This window comes from Acanthisitta chloris, unplaced genomic scaffold (assembly GCF_000695815.1).
Source record: "Acanthisitta chloris isolate BGI_N310 unplaced genomic scaffold, ASM69581v1 scaffold69, whole genome shotgun sequence".
Taxonomy (NCBI): Eukaryota; Metazoa; Chordata; class Aves; order Passeriformes; family Acanthisittidae; genus Acanthisitta; species Acanthisitta chloris.
In genome coordinates this window covers 217,658-239,652 of record NW_008689704.1, presented here as the reverse complement: position 1 = coordinate 239,652, position 21,995 = coordinate 217,658, and the positions used below count along the sequence as shown (strand labels likewise).

The 21,995-nt window shown below is 41.3% G+C and overlaps 1 protein-coding gene across 1 annotated transcript in view; it reads left to right on the top strand.

The window, feature by feature from the left end:
• Window positions 1-21,995, top strand: part of DIAPH2 (diaphanous-related formin 2) — a gene marked incomplete at both ends in the record, with an annotated part of 145,840 nt that overhangs the window by 69,381 nt on the left and 54,464 nt on the right. The window contains one exon of the mRNA XM_009081519.1: window positions 10,357-10,486. Within this exon, the coding sequence (XP_009079767.1) occupies window positions 10,357-10,486 (130 nt within the window). The remainder of the gene's footprint in view (window positions 1-10,356; window positions 10,487-21,995) is intronic.

The following is a 21,995-nucleotide window of genomic DNA, read 5'->3' as shown; positions in this document are numbered from 1 at the left end:
CAGCAGAAGTACCTGTAAAAAAACCCAACCCCATTCTAAAAGTGGGTTATGGTGTGTTTGGCATGGTTTAAATGCTTTCCTGAGGTAGTGTATGGAAAGGGAGATTTTTGTTGGGCTGATGGTTTTTCTGGGTTACAGATCTAAACATACACTCTGTGTATTACTGATTTGAGTGGGTGCAATGTGAGTATTATGCTCTGTGTACATTAGTCTTTAATCTGTTCCCAAACAATGAATCTGATATTATTGACCCTCAAATTGATGCTTCAGCATTCAGCACTAGCTGCTTTCTGTAGCCAACAGTGATCTACCAATTTATTTTATTTAGTTTTAGGCTCAAAACCTGTGGTTTGAAATTTGAACACCACAGTACTAAAAATTTACCCTGAATCAAAGAATCAGAGAATATCCTGAGTTGGAAGGGGCTCACGAGGATCATCAAAGTCCAACTCTTGGTCTTGTAAGCACAACTTAATAGGCTCTTTTTTTTCCCCTTCACTCACTTGGCTGTGGCATGTAGAACTGCAAAAATTAGGCTAAGGCATTAGGTTCTTTACAAGTCAAGGAATAGTATGTCTATTGGGCAAAATTGCTGCAAGTAAAAAAGTCGAATATTAAAAGTTATTGCATTTATACGCCAAAAATTTAACGAGTGTGTTATTGAATATGAGCATATATTGAAGACAAGTAGAGTGTGTGATTACAGTGTCTGTAAAGACAGAGCCACACTGTTGTTAGCATTCCAGTTCCTACATTTTTTTTCTAGTTTAATACTTAAATAGTCTATGCTAAACTACAGTCAAACCCCACCAATCTTCCTTGTCATTATATGAGTAGGCTTAGAACTTGATTTTTAATGTATATATATTGATTCTAAAGATCAGAGCTATCTGCTATCCATCTCAGCTGTTGAAAATAAGTCTGACTGCAGCAGGGTCATGTTCATGATTGGGCCAAAGGAGTGAATTTGGCACAGTTGTTCAAGATTTGAACCAATGTTTCCTTCAGGTTTAGACAACTCAGCAGCTGTTAATACTGACTCTTGTGGCTATGATGTTGCTTTTGATGACAAAACATATTCCTGTTGTAATTTAAAAGCAAAATAATTTTGTCCATTTAGGAAAAAAAAACCCCTGCTTTATCCACTTGATGATGTCAGAGAGATCAAAGAGTGCAAATCCCACTACTGTTGTTCACAGACAAATTGAAATGCAATTTTTTTCCATGCAGATGTTTAGCCACTAAATCTATGATTTTTTTCAAGTCTGAAAAACTTCTGTGTCTGTAACACGTTAAACCCCTTTAACTGCATACCATAACTGAGCATTGTTTAGTCTCTAATCGCTGAATTGGTATGAATTAAATTGCTTTCTTAATTGCCTAAATACCTTATATTTTTAAAAGCCTGTTTTTTCCGCTGCACTCATTTATTCTTAACAGGGTAATCCTTAAAGCTGAAAGGCCTGTATTAAATTGAACATCGATGGCAAGCCTGTCATGAGGATTATAGAATTAGAACTTCAAGTGATTTAGAGAATGAGAAAACAAATAGGAGATTTTACACACGCATTTATGTATTCTTCTTAAATAAATCCTTTATTTCATTTGTAGTGTATGTTGTAGCTTCCGTGTAAGAACTGTACTAGATGAGTTAGTGAAATGTGGTTAAAATAACTCCTTACAGATATACTTGTATTACTAATTCTCTACGTAAAGTGAAGTGCACTTGTCTCCAACTCTGTGTACACCTACTCTCTCTATTGTCTTGGTGAGTAAGAGGAAATCTCTACTTCCATGAGACCTTCAATCAGCTCATACATTGATTCTTTGTATCTGCATAACAATGGACAAATTAAGATATTTGGGCTTAAACTGGTTTTCTCATTCTCCTAAGTTCATGATGTTCCTTTGCACTGCCACGTGCTCTCTGCCATGGCATTTAGCCACAGTTTGCTTGGAAACTTGCCACTGGCCCTATATTATAACAATTATTGCAGAATTATCTTTTTGATACAGCAAACTGATTCCAACAGTCACTGCACTCAGGGTAATGGAGAACAGAGAATCTTCTCACTTTGAAAAATACTGGTTTATTTCAGACCACTAAAAATTTCCTCTGCAGTTGAGAGGACAGTGAAAATCCAGTTACCTGTTACTTCACATTGTGCACAGTCTTCCTGCAGCGTTTCATAAATAAAAGTGGATGTATTAGATTTCCTTTACCTGCAGTCAGGATTATGTTTGCTTTCCTGTTGTCACTGTGTATTCCAGCAAGGCAGGGTGCTTTTATTTCATGTGTCTGTATAGAATTTCTCTGAAAGTCTTTAGCCTAAAGCAGCATGTTGTAGATTTTGCTTCAATAAGAAATTGTGGATTTACAACAAGAAGTTACTTTAACTTGTCTGGTCAAAGTGCAAATTCTGACTATTAGCACGATGTCCAGCTATGCAGCATTTCAGAGAGATTCCTTTAGAGATTTGGCAATTGTGGCGCTGAAGGAAAGGACTAAATTTTGTTCTGTTTAGTCTCTATTCACAGCTATTTTTTACCACTGTGAACATTTGGAACTGGGGGTGCTAAAATCTCAGCTTTTATGGATTGTCTTCAAGTTTTGTTCTAACGAAAATTAATTGTTCTTTTAAAAAACACTGCATAGAGTAGGTTCCTTTTGTAGTCTTCAATGATGAAGAATTTGAGAAATTGAATTTTAAAAATGTTGGAGAATGGCTAACAGATCAAGGACACAGTTCCATGGAGGTGCTGTGTCAGCAGGGAGACACCCACCATCCCAAACAGGAGCAGTAAAGGCGGGAAACAGCAACCAATCACAGACAAGGACACGGCGACCTTGATGCAACATTAGGATGAGCAAAACAAGCTGTGGCTAAAAATAGACGCAGAAGGGACTACTCCTGGGAGGAGCAGGCCAACGTTGTTGTAGTCTGTTAACCTATTAGAATTTAGCAAACAGGCATACATTATGGAAAAGTGTATAAAAGAACCCTGGCAAAAAATAAAGTTGGAAGGCTTTTGCAGAACCTCATATTGAGTGTTTTGTGTCTTCCCTGCTCGTGAGCTCTCCGGAAGTGGCGCCCAAACAGGGACCAGGCCTTGGACTGGGGACTTATCCTTGGACTGAGGACCTGTTCCTGGTTTAGGACTTCCCTCGGGCTTGAAACCAGGTGGAGAGGAGCAGTCGACAGAGAAGCCCTGTTGCGCAGCCGACGGGGGCCGGAAACTTGTTTGTGCGGGCACAAATAAGTCGCGTCTGGGGTTTCTGTGAATTCTCACCGTCTGTCTGCTACCGGATCTAAAGTGCTGCATCGGAGACGCTGGCCAGTGCATCGAGATAAAGAAGAGATACGGAAAACGAAGGAGAAAAAATGGAGAAAGAGGTAGCATTACATTTATTACAGAGAGTTTTAGAAAAGAAGGGTGCTAATTGTGTTAAGCAGTTAGCGGGCTTGGTAGCTGTGGGGACAGCCAAAGGATTCTTTAAGGATCCCGGGCAGCTATTTTCTGTGGAAGAATGGAGGGGATTTGGAGATATGCTATGGGATGCTATTATTGATGATGCGAAAGATAGTAAGGAATGTAAGAAATTATTGAGACCATGGTGGGAGGTTATAAATGCCTTAAAACGGCATCAATATGAAAAGAAACTTGCGGCTGTCGCTACAAAAGCATTAGATGAGGAGCTTCCCGGAGGGGGCGCAGTAGGAGGGGGGTCAGGACTAATTACTATAGATTATAAAAGTGATTCACTCCCTCCTGCACACACGTCAGTCACAGTAAAAACTCCAGCGCGGTCGCAACTGCCAGACGGTTCACGTCCTTCCGCTCCTCCACAGCCCCCAGATCCTCTGTTATCGGCTGAGGGTCAGGGAGAAGGGGAAGAGTTGGAGGAGGAGGAGATGGGATGGCCTGAACCGCCACCAGTTAAAGAATTACACAGGATGTATATATCCTCTAATCAGGGAGCAACTAGCAAAAGACAGTTTTCAAGGGTAGATTGGTAGTCGTTGGCTAGTCATGCCGCAGCGGAGGGGAATTTTGAGGTGGTCTCTGCTGCGTCCAGTGTGCATGCCCTGCCAGTGAGTTTTACACCCACTGAGGGTGGACAGCAAGCTTCCTATTATGCTTTAGATTGGAAATTGTTAATGCAGTTACGGGCTACGGTAAATGAGTCTGGGGTCCATAGCGAACCTGCTCAGCAATTACTTAATTACCTCTGGAGCGCATATATTGACGCCGGAGGATTTGAAAGGGGTGTTCTGTATGGTGTTAACCCCCTCACAGTTGTTGTTGTGGCACGCGCACTGGCAAAGGTTGTGTGATATTTCGGCGCAAACACAACGGGCTCAGGGAGACCCGTTGGCTGGTGTCATGGTGGAACAGCTCATGGGCACCGGACCTTTCGCTCAGGTCATAATGCAGATGGGGATGGGTCCGGAACGCTGTATGGAGTCCATGGGGCTGGCAAGGGAAGCCTTGCCAAACGTAAGGGAAACTCCAGCTGCTCCATCGTATATGTCCATTAAGCAGGGTGCCCAGGAGTCGTTTGCTGCTTTTGTGGACCGGCTCTCGACAGCTTTGAACAAGGCAGGTCTAGTTCCAGCCTTAAAATACGTATTGTTGCGCCAATGTGCTTTGGAGAATTGTAACTCTGCCACCAGAGCCATACTGATCACCTTGCCAGCGGATGCCACAATCGAGTTAATGTTAGATCGAATGAGCAAGGTACCAGTGTGTCCTCAGGCAATGCTAGTAGAATCCATAGAAAGGTTAGGGGAAAAGATTGGAGAAAAAATAATTGAGGGTCATCAACAACAGCAACAAGCTTTTGCAGCTGCCCTTGCCCCCTTAAAGCCATTGGGGGGGCAAGCCATGTTAGTAAAGGAGGAAAGCTCAAGTGTTTCAGATGTGGGAAGTTAGGGCATAAGAGGCATCAGTGTAGGGAGTTAGGAGTCTGATGCCAGAATTGCCGCCAGGACAACCACAGCACCGCTGCCTGCCGACGATCGGGAAACGGGATGTTGAGCGCGAGGAGTCGCAGCGCGAGGACACCAATCGCGGCTCCAGTATCGTGGAGGCACAACAACATGCCGGCCATGGAACCGTATCCCAACTCATCCCAGCGCAACAACTATCCCCAGCCACCAGCGGCAGCCTCGGACTGGACCTGGCAACATCAGTAGATGTGGCACTCATCAACAACAGACCGCAAAAAATTCCTACCGGAGTTTGTGGACCTATAATTATCAATGGTAAAAGACAAGGAGCATTATTACTGGGACGTTCACCGAGTGGACTAAAAGGAATTTTTGTATTGCCTGGAGTTATAGACAGTGACTTTGAGGGTGAAATCTGTATCGTAGCTCAAACATCGTTTCCACCAATTGTTATCCCACGCGGCAGCAGAATTGCACAACTAGTGCCTTTGGCACAACTAACGAGAGGTATGGCAACAAATAACCGAATGGACCAAAGACAAGGAGGATTTGGTTCCACAGGGGGCCTAGTAATGCTCTCCATGCCACTTAAGAAGAGGCCAGTAACGACGGTCACCTTGAACAATAGAGGAGAACAGGTCATCCTGCAGGCACTGTTGGACACTGGTGCTGATATCTCTATTGTTGAACAGCATTCTTGGCCAGCTTCTTGGCCCACAAAGGACGTTGCTGGTAGTGTGGAAGGAGTAGGAGGAACAGCAGCTGTCAAACAAAGTCAGGACAGGATTGTGATTTACCTGGATGGACGTAGAGCCACTGCTATTATTACAGTAATGCCCCTACCCCGAGGGGTTGTAGCCTTAATTGGGAGAGATGTGTTAGACCAACTTGGGGTGAGACTGATGACTGATTCACATTTTTAGGGGCGGTCACTGATTGGACTTTCCCGATTCCCTTGGTATGGTTAAATAATGAACCAGTGTGGGTCGAACAGTGGCCGCTAAAGAAGGAAAGTCTCGAGCAAGCAAAAACCTTGGTGGAGGAGCAATTATCTTTAGGACACATCAAACCATTGAGTAGCCCATGGCATACACCAATTTTTGTTGTTAAAAAGAAATCGGGCAAATATCGGCTGTTGCAGGATATTAGAGCAGTGAATGACCAAATGCAGGCTATGGGGGCACTACAACCGGGACTGCCAAACCCTGCCATGTTACCGGAAGGGTGGAACTTATTGATTATCGATTTAAAGGACTGCTTTTCATGATATTTTTGCATCCCAAAGACACCGAACGTTTCGCCTTTACCGTGCCTTCAGTTAATCGTGCAGAACCGGCATGCAGATTTGAATGGGTCGTGCTCCCTCAAGGGATGAAAAATAGTCCTACTCTGTGTCAATTGTTTGTTGACAATGCCTTGCGGGAGGTTCGGTCTGCTTGGGACAGTGCATTGATATATCACTATATGGATGATATCCTGATTGCGCAGCAACAGCCATTTCTGCCGGAACAGGAATGTTATTTAGAAGCAACATTGAAAAAGCACGGTTTGTTGATTGCAGCTGAAAAGATACAGCGACAGCTGACCTGGAAATACGTAGGGTGGTCGATCACAGAGTCCCAGATTCGACCACAAAAACTGCACATTGCTACTGATGTCAAAACCTTAAATGATGCTCAAAAGTTATTAGGGGACTTACAGTGGTTATGACCAATCGTGGGTATCCCCAGTGACGATTTGGTAGTTTTACGGCCCTTGTTAAAAGGCACTAATCTGGCTTTGCCCGTGAAACTTTCCGTTTTACAAAAGGCGACTTTACAAAAAATTTCTACTGCCATTGCAAGTCGTGCAGTTGATCGTATTGATCGCAATTTCCCCGTTGATCTTACTGTGCTACACTCCAAGGGACAACTGGTCGGTGCACTCAGTGCACAAAGAAAAAGGGGGAACCTAAAGTCCTGGAATGGCTTTTTACATCATTGCAGCCAAAAGTGACAATTCAACAGAAAGAGGAAAACTTGGCGGAACCGATGCGCAAAGGAAGAACAAGATTGCTACAGATCCAGGGGGCAGAACCTCAGACAATATACCTTCCAGTCCGAAGAGAGGATTTAAATTGGTGGTTACAGCATTCAGAGACATTGCAGCTAAGCCTATTGACTCAAGCCACTCCCATTAAGCTACATACCTTGAAAAGCCCTGTTTTAAAATGGGTGGCAGGATCGGAGTGGATTGAAAAGCCAAAGCGGAGTGAAGCACCTATAATAGATGCCTTGACCATTTATACAGACGCAGGCAAAAAATCACAAACAGCAGCGGTTACATGGGAAAAGGATGGACAATGGCATCACCAAATAATTCAGGCAGAAGGAAAAGACTCACTGCAGTTATTAGAATTGTCAGCAGTTGTGTGGGTCTTTTTAAATTGGATAAGTGAACCGGTTAATGTGATTTCTGATTCGTTGTATGTAGTTGGTATAGTAAACCGGATAGAGGGGGCGAGAATCAAGGAAGTTAACAATTTGAGGTTGTTTGAACTATTGCGGACATTACAATCTGCTATACAGCAGCACGCAGAATCATATTGTATGATTCACATTAGAAGCCATAAATGGTCAGAGGGCCTAGGAGAAGGTAATCAGAGAGCCAATCAGCTGGTTTCAGTAACAGTACCGTTGAGCGATTTTGTTAAGGCCCGAGAAGCACGTGAAGTTTTCCACCAGAATGCCAAGGGACTTTTTAAGCAGTTTGGGATCACCGTGGAGGAAGCAAAAGGAATAGTCCGCAGCTGTCCAAAGTGTAGTCACTTTGGTCCTGGATTGGGGATTGGAGTTAATCCTAAAGGGCTCGGACCAAATGAGATTTGGCAAATGGATGTTACCCATGTCAAAGAATTTGGTCACTTGAAATTTGTTCATGTAACCATTGACACCTACAGCAAATATATATGGGCTTCAGCTCAGGTAGGAGAGAAGGGTCTCCATGTAATCAGGCATCTAACCGTATGTTTTGCTATTATGGGAGTACCTCAGACAATTAAGACTGACAATGGTCCAGCATATGTCGGTTTAAAGGTCCAGAGGTTTTTGAAAATGTGGGGAGTGAAACACGTAACAGGTATACCACACTCACCTACTGGACAAGCTATCATAGAAAGATCACATCAGGTGTTGAAGCGTTATCTGGAAAAAAATAAGGAAATTCAGGATATTTAGGGGCGCTTGGCTCAAACGCTCTTTACGTTGAACCACCTTTTGTATCTTTGGACAAGAGGATCCCGCAGCTTGGGTTCACGATTTAAAGCCCCAGAAGGGTTCAATAGAGCAACCAAAGATGAAAGTCAGATATAGAGATTTAAAAACCGGTATTTGGCAGGATGCAGCCGAAGTCGTATATCAGGGGAGAGGTCACATGTGTGTGCTTACCCCAACAGGGTTGCAATGGATTCCGGCCAAATGGACCAGATCAGCCATAGACCAACAGGGAATTTGTAATTGGAAGTGGTGAACTGTTAGACAACAATGTATTTCCTTGTAATGCTATTAATTGTTCTGGGGGGAAAGGCGGATGGTGTGACAAACATCAACCCTCGGCAGAATTTATGGGTAACATGGGCGAATAGGACAGGACAAACTGATTTTTGCCTCAGCTTGCAAACGGCCACAGAGCCATTTAGAACCTGCTTAGCTGGGGTTCCATTTTTGAACAGCGATGACTTTCGCGGGTATGCTACCAATTATACTTGGCCATTAGCCGGAAACACGTCTCAGTGTGCGGCTCACCTGATTCGTAACCTCAACATAACCTTACCTTGGGACCCTCAGGAATTAGACCTACTAGGTTCCCAACAAGTAGGACACCAGATTAGGAACTGGACACAGACCTGTTTTGTATTTGGAAATAGGTTCCAGGCCGTGGCTGTGGCTGCTGCATTTATAAACAAGTGGCTTGCTAGCGTTGGATTGCCTACAATGAAGCCATGGTACGTGAACGAGTCTGGGTGGACTGTTGTCTCACCCAAGAATGATGGTTATCATTTTTGGGGTGACTACTGTGGATATGCACACAATAATGTATCACTGGGAGCATATGGTGCCTATCCAGATACCAAAACAGTGTGGAACAATAATACGGCTAAAACTCTCCCCCCAGTGTATTTTTGATTTGTGGCGATCGAGCATGGCAAGGGATTCCAAGGAACGTGTATGGTGGACCTTGTTATCTTGGAAAACTGACCATGTTCACACCCCACCAAAGAGAGTGGCTGAACATCACGGCTAGCTTAAAGGGAACGAAACGAGCCGCCCACACGCTTACATCTCAGTGTAACGATCAATTAGAGCTCTGGTCTCTTACAGCCAGAGTGTTTGCCTCTGTGTTTGCCCCAGGGGTGGCAGCAGCCCAAGCCTTAAAGGCCATTGAAAGACTAGCGTGTTGGTCAGTAAGACAGGCCAGTGTTACCACCAAAGTGCTTACACAATTGGAGGAAGATATGGACAGTTTAAGACATGCTGTCCTTCAAAATAGAGCGGCTATTGACTTTCTACTTCTGGCTCAGGGACATGGCTGCGACGAATTTGATGGTATGTGTTGTTTTGATTTGTCAAGCCATGGACAATCAATTCAGAAACAACTCAAATGGTTACGCGACCACGCCCAGAAGATTCAGATAATGGGTGACCCTCTCGGACAATGGTTCTCTTCTTTGTTCGGCAATGTTGCGCCGTGGTTAGAAACGTTGTTGTTAGAAGCATTACGTTGGTTTGTTATAATCATTGTTATGATTGCTGTTCTCAGAATTGCCTATTCGTGTTTAATGAAACAAATGACACATTTGCCAGATAGGGTTCTACTAGTACACCCAGCACCTAAAGAAAAAGGGGGAATTGTTGGAGAATGGCTAACAGATCAAGGACATACTGCTATGGAGGTGCTGTGTCGGCAGGGAGACACCCACCATCCCAAACAGGAGCAGTAAAGGCGGGAAACAGCAACCAATCACAGACAAGGACACGGCGACCTTGATGCAGCATTAGGATGGGCAAAACAAGCTGTGGCTAAAAGTAGACGCAGGAGGGACTACTCCTGGGAGGAGCAGGCCAACATTGTTGTAGTCTGTTAACCAATTAGAATTTGGCAAACAGGCATACATTATGGAAAAGTGTGTAAAAGAACCCTGGCAAAAAATAAAGTTGGAAGGCTTTTGCAGAACCTCATATTGAGTGTTTTGTGTCATGCTCATGAGCTCTCTGCATAAAACCCCTTTGTTTCATTTGCAAGCACTCAACATAGGTAGCTTTTGGCTAATGAGTATCCAAATCTGCAACGTTCACTTCATTTAAACATTTTACTAAAAAAAATTTGGTGTTTTATCTCTTTGTGTTCTCCTATGTTCACTTTTTAGATTCGAGATACTAAATCATCGGATCAGAAAACAACCCTATTGCATTTCCTGGCAGAAATCTGTGAGGAGAATTACCGAGACATCTTGAAATTTCCAGATGAGTTGCAGCACGTTGAGAGTGCAAGTAAAGGTAAGCAAATAGATAAACCACCTAAAGGTAGTAGTTGTTTGCTTTGACATTAAATGCTTCCAACATTTCATTTGAGATTGTAGGATTATGTAACCTGTAAGCATTGATAATCCGTGTGGATTGTGCCTTTCTGGTGTTTATTGACCTGACAAAAACTGAGGAGGGGGAAAAAACAGTAATAAAGCAACTCCTCTTCTGAAGCAGGTTGTGAAAATAATAGTGTGTTTCAGTGAGATACTTAAAAAAATCACATCTCAGAAGTCTTGTCAGCAGTATAATGATGGTGTTTAGTTTCCTATTAAGCCTTTGAAGTCATGTTCCTTGAGAGTGAGCACTGTGTGTGTGCATGTGCATTCACACATAGCAAGTTTCTCTTTTTAACACTGGATAGAGAAGAACAAATGTGCTTTATTGTGATCCCAAGTTGTATGTGGAATAGAGAGTTTAATTGTACTAACCAGTCACTGATGAATACTGATTTTATTGCTGGTCAGTCAGCAATATAGCCTGGTGCATGCGAGAGAAAGCTTAGGTCATTTGTTGGACATCTTTTTATCTGCAGTAGGCTGTGCTGCTGGGCACACTTGTTGCTGAGCTATCGAAGGAGAAGGTATGAGATGTTGATAGATAACACAAACTTTTGTTTTGACTGGGCATTAATGATTTCTCAAAAGGTAAAACTTGGGAGAGCACAAGAATATGATGGAAAAGAGAGGGGAGGAAAGGTTGGATACATATTTCCATTAGCTCTGACCAGGTTTTCTCTTGCAAATTTTGTCTCCTTTTTTGCAGTGTTATCAGTCAGTGTCTCTCTTTAGTGCAGTGCTGAGCTGTTAGATAGATACTATTTTAATTAGGCCATCATTTGCTTTCAGTTTGTGTTCTTCTGTCTTGAACTTCTGTTTAGGAGAGCAGAACTCTTGTTTCCCCAAGGACTTGGGGAATAGTTCATCAATCAACCAAACTTTGCAATTGTTTCATCTCAGACTTCTTCACAAATTTGCATGTGCGTCTTTATCATACAATTTTTTTAGTGTTTCTCAGACTTTGCAAGTGCTTTTCCATGGCTTGGGGTTTTTTTTTGCATATAAACTGAATTTTATTTGTATTGATTAGTTGTCTCCATGCTTCACTTTTTTCTTTGCTGCTGAATGCTTCATTGGTGTGAGTGCCTATGGACAAAATGGAGCTGATCTGTCTGTTCATTTGAAAACATACAAGGATCCTTGTATGTTTTAAAGCAGGATGGAAACTGAAGAGATAATTTGTGCATTACCGTCCTGAGTGTACCTTACATATGACCAAAGGTGCACACTTAGACACATACATCTGACTTCTTCCACCTGAGCACTGCTATGTGGTCAGTGTGTTCACAAGGACCTTCATGGCATGGAGCCGTGTCAGGGAAGGTGTCGATTAGATATGAGGACAAGGTTCTTCATCCAGAGGGTGTTTGGGCACTGGAACAGGCTTTGAGGGAAGGGGTCACAGCACCAAGACTGCCAGAGCTCAAGGAGCATCTAGACAATGCTCTCAGATGCATGGTGGAATTCTAGGGTCTGTCCTGTGCAGACCCAGGAGTTGACCTGGATGATAGTTGCGGGTCTCTTCCAACTCAGGATAATCTATGATTCCATGATGGAGTAACAGAGTGATTAATTTTCTTTCTACAAGTAGCAGTCTGGCATCTTATCTGAATTCCAAAAATGTTTTCTACCCCTTGATAATTCTCTTCTGGAGGTCACTTTAAGTTGAATCTTTTTCTTCCTTTCTTTACAAAGTCTTATGGTTTACCAGGCACTTTTGATGATCTTTTATGAATTTTCTTCTATGGCTGACACTTGACCTTGCAGCTTTGAGATTTTTATAGTTTGATTCAAAGCCTCTGATGTTCTGTAAGTTGACTTGAGGAATTAAACCAAAAGAGTCAGTAAAGTTTAGTTGAGCTGTAGCATCCTAAACAGAGAAAGCATATTAATGGGAGCAAAGTCACTAATAATCCTGATGGTTTGAATACATATGAAAAAGATTTTATTGCAGTTAATTTGTTTCATTCTGTAAGATAAAAGCTCATTACATTTCCTATAAACAGTACTGACTTCTAGCACGGCATAAATTACTGTTCAATTTTAATGACCAGAACTTCCCTTTCAGCCCTTCTTTGCTTTCTGTAGCAAAGCAGATTTTTGGCAGAATAAATGTGATTTGTGCAACTTGCTTCAACTGTTCCCCATGGTACTCCTTGAGGTTTGTTTAATTGTAATGTTCATCTGCTCTGTCACATGTGGTGTTTTTCCTGTCTAGGAAGTTAACTTGTTTTGTGTGGAAGAGATTTTCACTTCCTATTTATTGTTTTGTCTTTTATAAACCATGGTTTTGGAGATGGACAGTTAGGTTTATTTGTCCTGTGGGAAGTCTCTTTTGGAAGAAATTGGCTGGATATGAGGACATTGGCATCAGTTAGTTATACATAAAATAGAAGGAAATCTACCAGCAAATATTATCTCTGCATGAATTTTAAATAAGGAAAGATGAGCTAAGCAGGTGACAGTCTGATTACTTGAGATGGATGCTCTTACTTTTCAGTCAGAACGCAGCCTCCTACTTTGAACTATCCATAACATTCCAAATACTGGACTTGGCACCTTCAGCTTCTTTTAAATCTCAGGTTCATATTCTCAGTTCCACATAAATAAAAAATAAGTCCTGTTTAGCTTTAATTTTCATATAAGAATAAAGAACCAACATCTGAACAACAGCCCATTTTTTTTAACAAATAGCAGATAAAGCATAAAACTGGATTTTAATACGAAAAGGTCAATGGGATTAGATGAACTGCCCATGCATGGACTAAAATCTTCAATAATCTGATATTAGGTATAATAAAATATTTGATCTTTTTAAAGATGGAAGATCAACCTCGAGGTTTATGAAAAGTAAAAATAAATTAGGAAACAGTTTTATTCGGGCAAGTATAAGCAAAGGTCAAACTGATTAACAAACTAGAGATCATTGGAGAAGCATTTCTTCTGCCTTGAAGCAGACTGTATGAAAGGAAAACCAATAAAAACCTCCCAGAATTGTGAGGAGCTGCATTCTTTGATGGCAGTGATATTCCCTTCCCCCAGGCTGCACTGCTTTCCCCTTGTCCCCTTGAAACTATGCACAGCCTTTTTTCCTTATTCCTACCTTGTTCACTTTACTTGTTATTCCAGTTGCTGCTTCTCATGGTATTTGCTCTTATCGTCTTATGATCTGTTATTTTCATGAAATACCTAACAAATTCCCATCCCTTTTTGGTGTTCAGTCAAATAAAAGTTCAAAACAAAAACAACAAGTACCTTACAAGGCAGAGGAGTGTCTAGAAATCCCAGACTTGTTATGTTGTTAAAAGTGTAATTTGGAATTCCTTAGAACAGAAACTTATTTTTTAACTTAAAACTCCTCTGCATGTGAAGCCTCTCAGAAATAATAAAAATGAGATAGGTAATATGCCAAATTAAGATGACGAATATATATTAGCTATGTATTTTATATTAAAAAGCTAATTTCAGATTTTAAGAGCAACAGTTTTAAATCGCAGTTCATAATTGGAACATTGTGCCTGTAAAGAATTGCACCATTAGCAAGTTTGCAGATGACACAAAGTTGGGGGGGAGTGTGGATCTGCTGGGACCTGGATAGGCTGGAGAGATGGGCTGATTCCAATGGGATGAGGTTTAACAAGGCAAAGTGCTGGTCCTGCACTTTGGCCATTACAATCCCATGCAGAGCTCCAGGCTGGGGACAGAGTGGCTGGAGAGCACCAGGCAGAAAGGGACCTGGGAGTTTGGAGAGACAGGGAGCTGAACATGAGCCACCAGTGTGCTCAGGTGGCCAAGAAGGCCAATGGCATCCTGGCCTGGATCAGGAACAGCATGGTCAGCAGGACCAGGGAGGTGATTCTGCCCCTGGACTTGGTGCTGGTGAGGCCACACCTTGAATATTGTGTGCAGTTCTGGCACTCTGAGTTCAGGAGGGACATTATGGGGCTGGAGCAGGTCCAGAGAAGAGCAACGAGGCTGGTGAAGGGACTGGAGCACAAGTGCCATGAGGAGAGGCTGAGGGAGCTGGGGGTGTTCAGCCTGGAGAAGAGGAGGCTCAGGGGAGACCTTCTCACCCTCTGCAACTCCCTGACAGGAGGTTGGAGTCAGGTGGGGGTTGGTCTCTTCTCCCCGGCAACCAGCAGCAGGACAAGAGGGCACAGACTCAAGTTCTGCCAGGGGAGGTTTAGGTTGCATATTAGGAAGAGATTTTTTTATGGAGAGAGTGCTCAGACATTGGAATGTGCTGCTCAGGGAGGTGTGGGGGATTCCCCATCCCTGGAGGTTTTCAAGCTGAGACTGGATGTGGCACTTAGTGCCATGGGCTAGTAACTACAGGAGGGTTGGACTTGATGATCTTGGAGATCTTTTCCAACCTGGTTGATTCTATAAAAATTAAACATAGCTATATCTTTATCTGTTGGATATCATATCAATCTCCTCCTATGTTTAACAGTTCCTGATGTACCTGTGTTATCTGATTGCTTTGTCTGCCAAGGATGGAAGTTACTGTACTGTGTAGGGTCATATGAAGTTGAGCTCAGCTGTGCATGTGGTATATATAATAGTCTCTTTCAGAAATAATGAGAGCTTTTCCAGCACTTAATATACCCAATTCTGTGCCTGATATAAAGGTGTGCCACTTCATAATTCTTGCAAAGTGGTGTTAAAAGAAGCAGAGGGCATTCTGAGGAAAATCAAGTGAAAGGTGCCTCGGGGAGGGGGTCTGATTTAGGCCTGTGTAGTCGACTGAAAAGTACTAATAACAGGAGCACAGATTTCTCACTCATGTTGACACCAAAATTTATGTCTTTAATTTGCAAGCATATGCTTCTGATGGTTGAGGCATCTCTCTAGAAAGGACATTAGCAATCAGAAGCCCTGTGGACTGCAAATATGTATATACTTAATATATTATTACAAATACTGTAATAAAATATTAATTTTTAAATTTTGTACAGGTACTTCACTGTGATTTAATGCCATAATTTTAGAATGGGGGAGATATTTTAGAACGTTCTCTGCCATTGTCACTTTGAAGTATAGCAATTTAAAACATACTCATAAGTAATAGCCATTTTTCTGTCAAACAAAAGTTTTATCGTTGGTTGCAGTAGAAGAAACTGTGTTTTAGCAAAGAGATCTGCAGTATTTTCCACCTTGCACAGTGTAAATTGCTGAAACAGATTTTGCCCAATCTGGCACATTAGTGGGTATAAAACAGACAATGCCTTCTGGCGTGAGAAAGTTACTGCCTGCATCTGTGACTTCCTCTCCGTAATGGAATCTGAAGTTGGCATTTTGCATCATAATCACAAGTCAATCTTGCACTGCACAGAGACTCAGGTCATTCTTTTCATTCCCATAAACTGCAGTGTCGGAATGTCAGGAACTCTTCTCCATGTGTCTTTGTGACTGCAGTAAATACACAGGTGGATCAGGCACTAGAGGAGTCTTCTCTCATGACACCCTGCATTTGCATACAGCATCACCATATTGGTGACAGTTATGCATCAGCTCATTAAAAGTTTTCCAACAGACGTGTTCTCCCTCATTGACAGGCGTCAGGGAGGAAGACAAGAAAGCAGAAACTTCACAGATAGTTTTTGTGTCATAGTTCCAAGGAGCAACTTCTGAAAGATAACTTGTTGGATACTCAGTGGAATTCTGGATTGTCTTACACTTTACAAGATTGTTTAGTGAATTTTCCCAGTCTGTGAAGACTTTGAGGAATTTTAGTTGCTGTCTTCTAATGTGTAATGAATGGTGTGCAGTTCTGAATTCTGAAGCTACATTTAAAAGCTACAATTTGGATTCTCCATTAAACAGTTTTTGTATGACTTGCATTTTAAGGCTCCACTTCTCTCCCTGAAGTGTAAATATCAAGGGCAAAATAAAAGAATAGTCCAAATGACTCTCATGGGCTGTTGCATATTAAAGAAATTAAAGCATTTAAGAGTTTCTGGCTGAAGTTAAACCCATTCAGAATTGAACACTGCTTTGAATGTCTTCCTAAATTCTGTAATCCATTTAGAATTCCTTATTACAAGCCACTAGAGAGAGGTGAAAACTACAAAAAGGCACTTTCTTCTTTCTTTTCCACCTTATCTGTTGTTGTATTTGCACTTTCATGGCTGTGAGGAAGGTTCCCCCACCTCTGAAGTGTCTTGCAGTTCAGGTAGTTAGAAGGACCAAGGGAGGTCAGTTGGATGAAGTTGCTCAGCAGCTTCTCTCTGAGTTTTTCTTAACAGCAGTAGGTCGTGTGACAACAGATTTGCTCCTTTTCTTTGTACTTCATACTTTATATTTCTTCCTTCCTTTGCCTCACTTGCAATTTGTCTTATACCCTTGCCAGAAAGTTTTGCTCAGTCTGCTCATCATACTGATTTTCTAATTATAAGTTCTATTTTCAACATTAACTCAACTCTTAAGATGTTAAAAGACATTTGTAATTAAATCAACATCAAAGTACAGTGAGTTTCTGGAGTGCTCTGGAGATGATATCCTTATTGCCAGGAGAATGCTACTGAATACAGTGCAATTCTCACCCATCAGCTCTAGTGCTTCTGGTTATGGTTCTGAAATTAGGACATCTGTTTTCTAAAAGATTTTGATTTGCAATATGAAAAGTCAGTTCAGCTAAAAAACTTTTCTATTCTTTTGTATTCTGCCATGTGCTATTGTTTATGGTTTACTCAGTGAGGTAAATGTGAAAAGTTGAGGGGAAAGGCTGCTCTTGACAAGGGAGTTCAGAGAAATAGGAGGTTGGCACACACAGGACAGAAAAATGAGTATAACACTTCTCAGGAATCAAGCAGAAGGAATCTTACAGGTTCAGAGTTTTGGTGGTGTTTTTTTTTATTTTTAAGAAAACTGATCAGTCCATGTCAGTTAATTTGACCTTAAGTAAAACAATTTGGAGTCAATAATGAGTTGGATAATATGACCTGGCTAAAGCGAGGGAGGGATTTCATGTTGTGATGGATCGCTTAGGAGGCTGATGGCTTTGTTCTGTGCTGTGCTTTGGAAAGGAGGTTTTACATTGTTAACATTGTCATGTTGACAGCAATGGAGGTAATGCATTGGGCATTACTAATGTGCTGCTTGTCTGGGGGAATTCAGGTTAGGTACACAGAAGAAATTCTTTACCGTGAGGGTGCTGAGGCACTGGCACAGATTGCCCAGAGAAGCTGTGGCTGCTCGGTCCCTGGAAGTGTTCCAGGCCAGGTTGGATGGGGTTTGGAGCAACCTGGGCTAGTGGGAGGTATCCCTGCCCATGTCAGTGGATTGGAATGAGATGGTCTTTAAGGTCATTTCCACCCCAAACCATTCTTTGATTATGTGGAGTTTAGGTGATTCCTAGTGCCTAATAAGTTCTGTTATGTGCATCAGAATTACTTTTTTATTCCTTAAACATGTACATAGGCACATAATTACAGGAACTGAGACAAGCAGATTCATTCCCTAAACCAGAGCCCAGTTCTGTGTGTATGTTGATATCAAACATAAGCTGCCCACAGAAATATTTTTTTCCTGTGGATGTATTGAGTGTTTCAGGATTATGAGCGCTCTCAGTGCTTCCCTCAGCTCCAGAGAAGAGAGGACTTTGCTGCTTATGACGTTTCTGATTTTAGGCCTAACAGGCAATGGTTTTGGTTGTTTGTTTTCTTTTGTAAATCTTCCCACCATCACACTTGTCAAGGGAAGCTTGTTAATGGCATTTGCACTTCAGTGTGTGGAATATTTAAATTAAATTTCCTCACTTTAGATGTCTGTTATTGTTGTTCTGAGAAGCTGAAATCTGTTCATGATTTGTACCCGAAATTTGGTTTTTAACTTTTTAGCTTGTGTGGTTCAGTTTTTTGCCAGATGTGTGTTTGAAATCTGTGTCATTCTTTTCTTATGTTATATCGGATATATCAATTTTTTTGCTGTGATAAGACATAAAAATGTCATATACATTTGTAAACATTTCTACTGTGATGATATTAGGTCTTGATCCCAGTTGAGATTTTTTTTTTTTTTTGGATAAGGATTGATAAATCTCTTTTCCTTCACTGTAGATGGAGAAAAATATTTCAATCTAGAGCTGCTGCATATACATGGCTCATTAAACCTCATCTTGGACTGAGAGATAATTAGTGCCTCAGACTGAATCTCTCATTAAAGTCTAAATCAAGAGGTACTGGAGGCTGGACCTGTTACAAAGTGCTTTTGTATTAAAATTGTGGTTCACCTCTCCTTGCAAAATGGGCAGGACAATGAAATCAATGGACAATTGCTTTATCTTTGTTTAACTAAGATGATGAAGTTACTGTAGCTGCCTGATATGCTGCAGGCATATCAGGCAGCTACAGGAAGTCTTGCCTTCCTTCCCCATTCCATAGCAACTAAAATGCAGAGACTGCTAGGGAGGGAAATGTTAGAATGTAAATCAGAAGTGCAAATGCACATATTTGTGTGAAATCTATCTGTTAAAGTTTCTGTTTTGAAGGTTTTTCAAATTACTTTACAGTACACAGTCATAATATATAAACAAAACATTGCCATTTGGGCAGCCCTGCTTTGTTAGATTCCTAAACTCTAAAAGATGCAGGGAAAAATCTGTGGAAGATTTACAGGGGAAAAAAGAGTCTATTATGTAGATTGTATTGATTGTTAAGCACAAGTAGTCTGTGTTGGAAAGCTTTTCCATTTTCTTGAAGAAGAGGATGGCCACGTGCCCTAGCTAGTTAAGAAACCATCTATTTTTCCCCTTTGAGGTGTTTAAATCTCCACTCATGCATTTGTAACGTTTCTTTTGACCTTATGAACTTAATAGTCATTTCTTTTACCATAGTTGAAATTTAGACACTGTTGGCCTAAGGATGTACTTTTCAAGACTATTCCTTTACTTCTGCTTTGTTTTACTATCTGTTTTGTTGAAAAGAGATGATGTTTGTCTGCAAAGAGGAGTGTTTGCTTGTTATCAATAGTAGGCTTGGTTGGATGTAATCTTGAGAGTTTGTCTCATCTCAGCTGTCTTGACTATTCATCTAGATTCTTCTTCAGAATGGCTAATCATTAAGTTCAGTCTCTTTCCTGGCAAAAGTATTTCAATATAGTGTTATTTTTACTGTTGGAGTTAGTTCTAGGCCTATCACACTATATCACAGTGAAGACTTCATTTCTGTAAAAGGAAATAATGCCTGGGATATCTCCAGTTTGTTTGTTTTCCTTTGGTATTCAGGAGGGATGATGACCAAAGTCATGATTGTGCCTTGCTCTTCAGAACTGTTCTCCTAATGCTGGATTTCCCTTTCTGGCACAATAGATTATGTGTATATCAAAGTGCAATGGCATTATTGACCACAGTTTGTGTCTTGCAAACAGTGTAACCGTGTTAGGAAAGATTTCCAGTATGAGTAGTGACATGTTAATTGCTTGAGAAGTAAAATGGTGAGGGAGCTGTGCTGTGTTCCAGTCTGGAAGCTGTTCAAGCATGAGGTTTCAAATGTGAGTTGTTTAGCATGATACAGGTGTTTCACAGCTATATTATATGTGTGTTTGCATGCTCACATAAATGTGCATGTACAGATATGTCTGCATTGTGCATACCATGAACACCTGTATCAAAAAAATACATATATAAATGTATTCCTATGCATCCCTGTGAGATGTATTTATCCCAGTATGTGCACATACAGGCACACACATGTAGTGTACAGACATGCCCTGAGATGCAGGTCCACACTCAAGTAAGCTGCAGCAGCACTGCTCACCTAACTCCTGCAGAACACGGGTTGTCTTAATAAGTAGAAACTTGCTTGGTATGAATTGAGTAATCAATGATTGTAATTCCTGCAGATTATGTACTTGCTCACCCATTTTCCTTCAAACTGTTTTTCAGTCTTTTGTGAAAGAGCACTTCCATCTGCCCTCAGGCAATGGGAAATAAATAGTCATTAGTATGCTCAGAATGTTATGGTACAAATACTGTCTAGACTTAAAAATCCATGAGTTCATTTGCTTCATACAGACTTGCTCTTGCTTACTGAAGTAATTTATATTGTTGGCTCTCACTTCGGAGTTTTTACTAGCTGTGGACAAGGCCATTCCAGTTTTGCATGATGATCAGAGGCCCTTTGAATTGATTATGCAAGAGACACTGCACCTAATGAAAATGTATCATTTCACCTCTTGTTATGGGGAGGACTCTTAGTGTGATGCAATCTTATTTTAGAAAGGATTAGTCTGTCCTTTGGTACTATTGCTGTATTACTGTAAATACAAAATGCTTAGCTTGACTCCAGGGACAGCTAGTGCTTGACATTAACATGAGATTAACTGCTTGTAGCATTTTTCCAGGACTAAACTGCTCTACCAGACGCTCACTAAGCCTTCCTTAGCGTGCAGTCTGTGCAACTGCTCACTCCAAAATAAGTGGATAGGATTGTAGGGTTTTTTGCAGAGGAGGAATTAATATAGAGTAAGTAATAAAGCAAAGGAAGCTATCACCTTTCATGTCAAAATGACATTGTGCCATCTCCTGAGTGACTGGGAATTTCTTCTCTAAATAAGCAATAATATACAAAATAATCTTCTAATCAGTCACAGCTGTAATGATGCATGACTAACTGAGCTTCATTCAGTATTTGTGCAGAGAGAATATTGATAGATATAAGTGCTTATATTAGTCTTCCACTGACATGAAAAATAATCTGGGCAACTTACTGATACTCATCACTTCATCTTCACCTTGTTCATATCAGTTCTATATGCAGTAGTGATTCTGTGTGACAGTGCTGGAGTTAGGTGAAACATACATGTTTAACTTCTGGTATTGGATTTTTTTCTGTCTCATAAATCCTTTCATTGCAGTGGGTTGAGGTACACACATTAAAGGTGCTCTATTCTTTCCATCAGAGCTGCAGCAGCTCTCTGCCAGCCAGCATTTCCTTAGCTGACCTAGGGACCAGTCTGATACAGTTTGGTAGAGACTGAGAAATCTTAGTGCCTTTTTTCCCCTCCACTTGGCCCTGAAATCAGGTTCTTATATGGGGTTTGGGATTTATGTGGTTGTTTAGACATGGGATTTGGGGAGAACTCTGCAGTTCCTCCAGACAGTTTCCCCCACCAACCACATGTGTTCTCAGAGACATATTAAGTGTCCCATCCCTGCCTGTTCCTTTTGGTATCTGTTTATGGACCTGTTGTATAGGAGTCCAAATAATCCCTTTCTATACTCATTCATGCCATCTGCCTCCACTCTTCCCCATGCCAGCAAATTTGTCTTTCTTTTGGCTTCTCAAATTTTGCCTTTGTGCTGTGGATGAGAGTCTTAATTCTTCTGTGCAGCCATAAGGATGGGGAGGTGGATTGTTTATTGCTGTTGATTATTGCTTTTGAAATGTGGCAAATAGTTTGTCTTTGCTGCTAATGCAAGG